Source organism: Pollachius pollachius (genome assembly GCF_949987615.1).
Source record: "Pollachius pollachius genome assembly, chromosome: 8".
Lineage (NCBI taxonomy): Eukaryota > Metazoa > Chordata > Actinopteri > Gadiformes > Gadidae > Pollachius > Pollachius pollachius.
The window spans coordinates 17418715-17428714 of NC_136941.1; the positions used below are offsets into that span (position 1 = coordinate 17418715).

Sequence of the window (10000 nt, forward strand, 5' to 3'; positions counted from 1 at the left end):
GGGTCTATTTTAGGGCTAGTTGCCACCCCACAAACACTGTGACGACCCCTTCTACTGGGACTACTGGGACGACCCCTTCTACTGGGACTACTGGGACAACCCCTCCTACTGGGACTACTGGGACAACCCCTTCTACTGGGACTACTGGGACAACCCCTTCTACTGGGACTACTGGGACAACCCCTTCTACTGGGACTACTGGGACTACTGTGACGACCCCTTCTACTGGGACTACTGGGACAACCCCTTCTACTGGGACTACTGGGACAACCCCTTCTACTGGGACTACTGGGACAACCCCTTCTACTGGGACTACTGGGACTACTGTGACGACCCCTTCTACTGGGACTACTGGGACGACCCCTTCTACTGGGACTACTGGGACAACCCCTCCTACTGGGACTACTGGGACTACTGGGACAACCCTTTCTACTGGGACTACTGGGAATACTGTGACGACCCCTTCTACTGGGACTACTGGGACTACTGTGACGACCCCTTCTACTGGGACTAATGGGACAACCCCTTCTACTGGGACAACCCCTTCTACTGGGACTACTGGGACTACTGTGACGACCCCTTCTACTGGGACTACTGGGAATACTGTGGCAACCCCTTCTACTGGGACTACTGGGACAACCCCTTCTACTGGGACTGCTGTGACTACTGTGACAACCCCTTCTACTGGGACTACTGGGACTACCCCTTCTTCTGGGACTGCTGGGACTACTGTGACGACCCCTTCGCCATCTCCTTCGCCCAACCTCACGTTAAACAAGACTATTCCTGTCTGCTAAGAGATAGCGGTGTAAAACCCTGTGTACTCCTGTCCTCCCCCCATCGTCCTGACCGACCCCCAGCTATGAGAGCCGGTCCGACCAGGGCTCCTGCTGGACGGTGGTCAGCCCCGTCACCTTCACCTACAGGGTGCTCCAGTGCCGGGACCTGCTGGACGAGGCCAACGACGCGCTGCTGTGGGGCCACGTGGGGGACCCCGAGGAGCTGCGGGCCCTCAGGAGCCGCCCAGGGCCCGTCAAGCGCTTCGTGGTCATGGACGAGACGGTCCACGCGCTGTACGGCGCCCGGGTGGCGCGCTACTTCGAGGCCCGGGGCGTGGCCTGCAGGATCCTGGCCCTCCCCACCGCGGAGGAGAACAAGTCCCTGGAGCTGGTGACCCGTGTCCTGGAGGAGGTGCACGCCTTCGGGGTCGACCGGCGCGCCGAGCCCATCCTGGCCATCGGGGGCGGGGTCTGCCTGGACGTGGTGGGGCTGGCCGCCTCGCTGTACCGCCGGCGGACGCCCTACGTGCGCGTGCCCACCACCCTGCTGGCCTACGTGGACGCCAGCGTGGGCGCCAAGACGGGGGTCAACTTCGCGGGCGGGAAGAACAAGCTGGGGAGCTACGTGCCGCCGGCCGCCACCCTGCTGGACCGCGGCTTCCTGCGCAGCCTGCCTCGCCGCCACCTCGCCAACGGCACGGCGGAGATGCTGAAGGTGGCCCCCCGCCTGCCCACCGCATGAGGGGGGCCTGCTGTGTGGCGTGATGCTTGTTGACGGGCAGCGCATTGTGGGACGGAACCGCTAGAATATCAATATCAATATGGAATTGTACCTACCTATTTCTATATTCCTCTCTCTCTCTCTCTCTCTCCCTCTCTCTCTCTATCTCTAAATATATATATATATGTGGCTTTTTTAAAATTTGTTAAAGATATTGGAAAAATTAGATGATGACGATATGAATCCTAATAACTTCAGTTTGTTACCGAAAACTAGGCCCACGGCTGTTACAATTACTACAGCAATAACTAAATATGTCTAGATATGGTCTACATTCTCAATAGCTCTGGTCCAACATGCTCTGTCTCTCCCTGCCCCCCTGTGTCCCACCAGATGGCCCTGATGAAGCACAGGGGACTGTTTGAGCTCCTGGAGGCTGAGGGCCCCAACATGCTGAGCTCCAGCTTCCAGTCCCTCGACCGTATTGGCGCGGAGGAACCAGCAGATGCCGCTACGGAGTCGACCCGTGTTGCCATAGAAACCATGCTGGAGGAGCTGGCGCCCAACCTCTGGGAGGACGACCTGGACCGCCTGGTGGACTTTGGTCACCTGATCAGCCCGGAGCTGGAGATGGTGATCACTTCATTTATTAGACTCATTGATTTATCATCAAGTCTTTAGTCTATAACTGTCCATTATCATTAGAATTAGAATAATAATGTTCCCATTTATACTAATATCCATCTGAATAGGAATATTAATAGCAGTCTCATGTTAGCATAAGTAGAACTATATTAACATCAACATTCATAAAACATGTATATTCATGCCGATTTATATGAATGTGTACATGTTTATTCATGTTCATATTTAAATATCATTGAAGCTATAGAGAGCGTTCCCAGGCACTAACGTTTCTCAGTGAGTGTCACTCTGCTAGGTGTGAGCTGAGCAGGGCTCTCAGAGCTCACATGTTGGGTCCGGTGGGCCCGCCACGCTCACACCTTTCATCCAAGAGGAGGGCCCACCACTCCCACACCTTTCTAACAAAGAGGGCCCGCCACGCTCACACGTCGCTAACGCTCCACCCTCCCTCCTCCCTCCTCCCTCCTCCCCCCTCCCTCCTCCCTCCTCCCTCCTCCCCCCAACCCCCCACCCCCTCCCCCCTCCCTCCTCCCTCCCCCTTCCTCCTCCCCCTCCCTCCTCCCTCCTCCTCCCTCCTCCCCCCTCCCTCCTCCCTCCTCCCTCCTCCTCCCTCCTCCTCCTCCCCCCTCCCTCCTCCCTCCTCCCTCCTCCCTCCTCCCTCCCCCCTTCCCCCCCACCCCCCCCCCCCACCCCCGCTCCCCAGACGGTGCTGCCCGCTCTGCTCCACGGCGAGGCGGTGACCATCGACATGTCCTTCATGCTGTTCGTGGCCCGGGAGCGCGGCCTGCTGACGGCCCAGCAGAAGCAGCGTGTGCTGGGCTGCATGCGAGGGCTGGGGCTGCCGGTCCACCACGCGGCCTGCAGCCTGGGCCTGGTCCGCCAGGCGCTGGCGGGGCGGCTGAAGCACTCGGCCGGCTCCCTGAGGATGCCCCTCCCCACGGGGCTGGGCAGGGCAGGTAGGTCCCCGAGCCTGGAGCGAGGGACTGCTGAAGGTCAGTCGGCGCGCCGCGCGCACACACACACGCGCGCGGCGCGTGGCACGGGCGTAAACGCACACGCGTGCACGAATGCACGCACACGCACACATTGAGGCTTTAATAATGGCACATTTTGGGGGTGACATTGTTGCAAAGTGTTACCGAATAAAAAATTGTCCAAAAAAAAAATAACATGTTCATATTCACGTGGCCTACGCAGATACGTGGACATCTGGGGATTGAATGCGGGGCCTTTCGGCTGACAGTTGACCACCCTAGCAACTAATCTATCCTCCGCCTGCCTGCTGAGGACCATAGAGCATCATGGGAAGACCACAGACGCCGCTTGTTTCTCCGTGTCGCTCCCTGCATGGCCTGCACTCAAACGGACTTATCGAAGTTGGGTGGCTTTTATCGATCCATCCATCCTATCCATATTCTATTATATATGTCCCAGGCAGGGGAGGGGGCGACGGCCCCCCTGCCCAAGCACGGCCCCCCTGCCCATTATCCTGGTCTTTATAGTCGTTCCTCTGCAGTGTTTGTGGGATCCATGTGTGTTTTTCGTTGAAACATGATACCAATCTGATTCCTCCCTTTTGTTCCTTTAGAGATATTCCATGACATCAGCGATGAGACCCTGTGTGAAGCCTACAGTCAATGGAGCCAGGAGCTGTCAGTCCCGGAGGACAGCTGACTGCATGGAGCTGTACTGTCGTCCCTGCAGTATGACGCATCGAATGGTTGCTCTCAGGCCAGATCTCACGTGTTCAGTCTGGTGGAGCTTTGAGTGTTTTCTGTTCACTGACGCATTTCGTATTGAGTGGTGATGCTGTAATGACACTGAGGAACACATGTGAGGAGGTTTCACTGTAGAAACGAGACCTTAGGGGAGGACTCCGGAGAGAATTACAAAGAAACAGGAGAATGTAGAGTTACCGTACAACGCAGAGTTAGCCTGTACTGGGGACTGTGCCTCAGTTTAACATTGATCACCAGATTTATCGGTTGTAGGTTTTGGTTGAACTGCCTTTTTTCGCTCTTAAACGGGAAACAAACAAAAGCTGGTGAACAAACAACAACGATCAATGGGCTGTGAACATTCAAATAAAACGTTTTAATATTTTTCCACAACATTTCCACAGAGTACCAGTGAGTCGACGTTCAGAGATTCACCATCCTTCAACCAGTATGTGAACATTGCCGCACACGTCTCTCACACTAACACACATTCTAGGAACATTAGCGACAGAGTCTATAATACGACCCAGAGGAACCAGAACACGTTTAATAAAGGTTACAATTTGAACCAGCAGTGTAGTTTTCTTGTAGTGGTAAATAGGTCTACCCAGAATGCACCATTATAGAATGTGTTTAAACAGTTTCAACAATTTCACACGATATGATAGCTTGAACAACCAATGCTTTTGGCGATGATGACACAAGTGCTGAATGATTTAAAAGAAAATACGACACTGTATAGGAAAAATACAGAAATGTAGCTTAAAACCATGTGCGACGGCACAGGCCTGCGTTTATTGCTTCACTATGGCTTTGACTCTGTTGCCCGCAGATGTGGAACATTCTGAATCAATGCAGTTCTGCCGCTGACGGATTGAAATCATTGATACATTATTGCTAGGACGATACCATTCATTAAATCATCATTTTTCTTTCTTTAACATATTTCTATCTATATTTTGCATAATTCCGATTGTTTTAATATCCGTGACTTACTTTGGCAACCGACACTATAAAGTACATTCAGGCAAAACATTGTCAACATAAAAAAAGGAAGTAAAACAAAAGTGTAACTTACAATAAAATCATTATTGCCTTTTATCTTTCTTTTAACTGTGAGGGTACGATTGGATTATCTCACATGAGTGAGTGCCCAGGGCCAGGGTGAATCAGAAGGGGAGTGAGGAGCTATCAATGCCTATAGTGTAGAAGCTTATAGTGATGTGTTTACTGGATAATGTATCCCCTCTCCTACACCTTCCCTTACGGACCTCACATACCCCGTGAAACACTGTTTATCAGGACAGTCATCAGCCCCACATTGTGCTCAGTGTCTGCGTCTGCTACAACACCGCCATGAGAAAGAAATCTCTATTGTAAGGCACTTTAATGACGAGGAGAAAATAACTTCTCTGGGGTGTCTCAGACTAATCCGCGACACAAATCAAAGGAAATGCGGACCTGAAATTGTCAAAGGTGCAACGACAGACGTGATGCTGCTCTGCAGGCACAGCTGTAACCATTGCATAGTTCCGGAACGAAATAGAAAAATAAAAGCGAAAACATGAGGTTTTGTTGTAACAGGGCTCTCAACATGGCTGTATTAAGGAAGCAAGGAAGTCAAATAGTTACAACTGCACACTAGATTACATCTTTCAAAATGGTATCAGTCATACTTAATATGTTCATTTTAAAACCCACATATATTAGTTAGTTTAGAGGTAAGGGCTGACAAACCACTTAACTTAACTCTGATGTCATTCCAGTGTTCTGTGCATGCAATGTATTTCATACAGAATCCTACAGCAGTCTCCTTATAGTCCTTGGCCACATAAATGTCCACAGTCAGCACACGACATCCTTTGACCATTAAATGCATAATAGATTGACCGTCAGATAATACCAAAAGATTTGGCAAAACATAATTTAGGGACTAGAAGGGTGCTATGAAAGAAAAATAACATTTAACCACATGAAGAGATCGATGGAGTGTTTGTTAACAGTGTTGGGAAAAGAACAAGGCTAGGGTATGTTACACTTCCGTCTTCTGATAAAATAAAGTAAAAAACACAGTAGGCCAGTCGGCCTCCCAAAAATAGAGTCAACACACTAAATCCTTTCATTCTGATTGCATAATCACAATACATAGATTTTTTTGTACGATCAATCTAAATTACTTTTTGTTTCTTAATTTACATCTTTCAGAAGTTTGGATAACTAAGTTAATTTAAATAGTATACTTATATGCGTGTCTTCTTTCTTCAAGGGGTCGCTCTTATACAACATATGCGGTTCAAATAAATATTTGCGCTCCTTAAAAAACGTACCAAAAAAAAACAAGCTGTTAATTGTATCCAGCTTTCCCAGCCCTAAGCACGTTCACAACAGGCTCTCTGTGTCTTCTGCGGCCCATGAACGTGTGGAAACGTCCCCCCCGGTTGGTATTTTGACGACAGGCATGAGGCAGACAGCCTGGAGAGGCTGGAGGAGGCACCCTCAACAGCACACGGATCATGGGTTTCAGTGTGAGCCGCACTGGGTTCTCTGAGACCTTAGGCAGACACATGCGCTCCTTTGTGCCGGCTTGAAGAAAGAGTTAACAATCAAGGAGCCTGCGCTGATAGTGGCAATCACCTGATTTTCTCATTAAGGAAACAAGGTCAAACACTTTAACCGCCTGTTAGTGACGACCCGGGGCCTGAAACAATGAGGCCCTTAAGTGACATTCCCCCAGTGGTGACCCTTGAGGAATCTCTTGATAGTGTTTGTTTTGTGTGCATTGGTTTGAAAATAGATTTTGAATGGTATTATTACCATATAATGGTATTAGTCACTGGTAAAATGTTTTTTTTTGATGGTCTGTGAAATGTGGTGATCCTTTTGATCACATAAATCATCTTTTTTATATTTCTTGAAAAAGGCTTGAAATTGATTTAAGTTCAGTTCTTATGGCAGCTTTATTTTTTCACATATTGGTTTATGATATTTAACTTCCCACTTTTATCTCTTCATTTGAGAATATGAGTATCTTATACATTGAGTAGAAGATAAACATTTAGAGTGTATGAATGCTACCGGGACGTTGTACATGACATGAATACTGGAATAAGTGACTAGTAGTGATAGATAATTATGCTTAACTTGGAAGACTGAAAAGGATTCATTGTAATAGCAAATTATGCGTAAGTCACCTACACTGCAATGTATAAGGCAGTGGCTCGTCCGCGATATAAATATACAATTAAGACACAAGGAGTGTAAAGCACTACAGTAGTTGATAAATAGTTATGTTAATATATTATTGCTATTGATTTAAAGTGTTTCCCACGGTAAAATATATCCGACCATGATTTCTAACTTTTCTACATTCTTTGAAATCACAACAAATACATGGAATTAAACCTCTACCCATTAATATGCATATTTTTTAAATATAAAAAAAAAATCAACTTTCAACTCATTGTCATCAGAATATTGATTAAATACAAAAAATAATAATTAAAATCAGTCCATGAAATTAAGCTTCAGAGCACACAAAAAAAGATACAAAAAAAGCACAAGTGAAAAATATTAAATACATGTAAACATCGGGGAGGAGGAAGAGGTTGGTGACAAACCAACAGAGGACAACGACGACAACAAGGACCAAGAGTCTTCTCCGGCGAGCGAGAAGGTGCCCGCTTGGACACACGGCGCCCTGCTGCGGCTGCAGGGCGCCGTGCGCGCCCTCCGCGGCCAGGGCCGCTAACAGCCCTGGTTGTTCTCATCCATGCTGATGCTGCTCCGGCGGCTGCTGTCTTTGGAGGCGTCCGGGGAGAGGGAGGACAGCCGCGGGTCTCCCCCGCTCGCCGGTGACGGGGTGTCGTCCATGCGGTCGTCCCCGTGTTTGGAGCCGCCCTTGGCCGTCTGGTAGTGGTTGGGGAGGGCGCCCGTCATGGGCCCGTGGGGGCCCTCCTCGTGGTAGCCGTCGTGGAGCTCCAGGTGGACGTGCTGGGCGGGGTCCTGGCGGTGCTGCTGGCCGGGGTCCTGGCAGTGCTGCTGGCCGGGGTCCTGGTGGTGCTGCTGGGCGGGGTCCTGGTGGTGCTGCTGGGCGGTCAGTGTGAAGAGGTCCTGGTGGCAGTCGGCCATGGCGGGCTCCCTCTTGACGCAGTGCGAGGTGAGCTCCGCCGTGCACAGCGGGGAGGACGACACGGGCAGGCCGTGGGCACGTGCCTGCATCTCCAGCTCCTGGGGCGGGAGAGAGAGAGAGAGAGATGGAGAGGGAGAGAGAGAGAGAGAGAGAGAGAGAGAGAGAGAGAGAGAGAGAGAGAGAGAGAGAGAGAGAGAGAGAGAGAGAGAGAAGAGAGAGAGAGAGAGAGAGGGTCAGGGAAGGGTCCAAGTCATGGAGTCTTATCTGAAGAGCCAGATTAGACTGTGTCGCTTTGGATAAAAGCGTCTGCTAAATGCCCTAAATGTTAATGTAAATGAATACACAAATGTATAAAAATAACACTAATTGTAATAATCCTACTAATAATAAAAGTAGTAGATCATTATCAGTTCAAGTGCCTTAAAAGACACACTAAGACACTTTACATACATTTAAAAAAGAACGATATTCTAAATAAGTAAAAAAAAGATATATATACACATACATAGTAACATATATAAATATATACATACATATACAAATACATGCACATGAAAAGCGCTCAATCAGTGGGATGGTGGATAAAACCAGCAGAAAGAAAAGGAGATGGACATGGAGGCATACAGGGGGCCCTGGTGCTGCACGGTGTTCTGAACAGGAGGTTTCTGGAGTGAATGTCTCACCTGTATCCTCAACATGAGATGCCGGTTGGTGTGCTCCAGCTTTTTCTGCCGGTTCTCCAGCTCCTTGGCTCGCTGCTGCTCCCGCTGCAGCTTGTGGATGTAGTCCACGGACGCCTTCAGGATGGTGCCCTTGTTCCACCGCATGTCTCTGAACACACACGACCACACACACCACCACATTAGAACGCCTTCAGGACCACCCCAGCAGAACACGTCACGGGATACAAGCTATGCTATGAGTCTTGTGACTCAAAGTTCTGCTCATCGTTTGAGGAACTGCAGAGTAATTAGTTAGTAATATTAATTATTGATTTATAGATGATTGAACTAAAGAGGCGTTGGAGGCGGGTGTGTAACAATACTCACGGGTCGTTTGACTTTGGGATTAACGTTCCCAGTTCCTTGATGCGGTCGTTGATGTTAAAACGCCGGCGCCTTTCAACTGCAACGGAGAAAGAAACACTGTGTGAATAACAGGGCGACATCAACTCAACATCCAATACCACCATCCACTAACTCCATGCAAACTATGTCCAATCAATGCATTTAAAACCCAGCATTCATTTCAAGGCGAGTTAAGTCAGCTGTGTTCGGCTGCAGCCTCTCCACACAGAGCCAACATGTCTATAATATTCTACACAGCGTTAGAGAAGAAACATGAAACTCACTCAGATTATGGTTGTCCTTCTTTTGCCTCTCCTTCGCCATCACCCTTTCAGATTCTGTAGAACAACGCAATGAGGATTAAACAATATGCAATGGCAGTATGGGGGTGGCGTTATGAACAGGTTCGAGGCAGATGCCCTCCCTGTGGTGTGAGTGAGGGCTACCTACCTACGGGGAAGCCATCAGGCAGTTGGAAGTCGTCAAAGGAGCCAGACCGCTCCAGCATGTGCATCATGCTCGGAGACTGGGAAACTACGCAGAGGAGTGACGTGTTTGAGTAAAACAGTGCATGGAACACATCACACATTTATAAACATATAAACGGGTCGAATACTGGTACAATGGTCCTTTATAGGTAAGTCATACATCTTTTAAAAAAACATCGTATTTTGAAATGATTTATCATATTTTCCATGCCGGTTGTGGAGGAATACTTAATTCCATCCATCACAGGCAGTATAATATTTCTGTTGTATTAGATTGAAGAGGATATCTTCACAACGGCCTGGAAAGCTGTTGAATAAACAGATATGCTAGGATGCTGTTCATTAAATACAGTTCTCTTCAACTCAAACGAGGACTAAAGACCTCCAATAGCCCCAGCCCTTGTTTGAAGAGGTGATATGTTGTGCATGCTGACCCGATGACTTGTGTTTCCC

General features: G+C 48.8%; 2 protein-coding genes across 2 annotated transcripts in view; one reads left to right on the forward strand and one right to left on the reverse strand.

Moving 5' to 3' along the window:
• Nucleotides 1-513: 513 nt before the first annotated feature.
• On the forward strand, nucleotides 514-3819 carry LOC307079868 (2-epi-5-epi-valiolone synthase-like; the record flags this gene model as incomplete). Its single annotated transcript, XM_079742372.1, has 5 exons — nucleotides 514-569; nucleotides 861-1494; nucleotides 1894-2133; nucleotides 2849-3101; nucleotides 3734-3819. The coding sequence occupies 5 exons, from the start codon at nucleotides 514-516 to the stop codon at nucleotides 3817-3819; spliced, it is 1269 nt and encodes a 422-aa protein (XP_079598498.1).
• A 2439-nt stretch (nucleotides 3820-6258) lies between these two features.
• Nucleotides 6259-10000, reverse strand: part of LOC307079261 (microphthalmia-associated transcription factor-like) — a 24104-nt gene continuing 20362 nt past the window's right edge. Inside the window, exons 6-10 of the mRNA XM_079741475.1 lie at nucleotides 9510-9593; nucleotides 9344-9397; nucleotides 9042-9117; nucleotides 8676-8823; nucleotides 6259-8090 (exon numbers count right to left, since the gene is read on the reverse strand). Of these exons, the coding sequence (XP_079597601.1) occupies nucleotides 7608-8090; nucleotides 8676-8823; nucleotides 9042-9117; nucleotides 9344-9397; nucleotides 9510-9593 (845 nt within the window). The 3' untranslated portion in view covers nucleotides 6259-7607. The remainder of the gene's footprint in view (nucleotides 8091-8675; nucleotides 8824-9041; nucleotides 9118-9343; nucleotides 9398-9509; nucleotides 9594-10000) is intronic.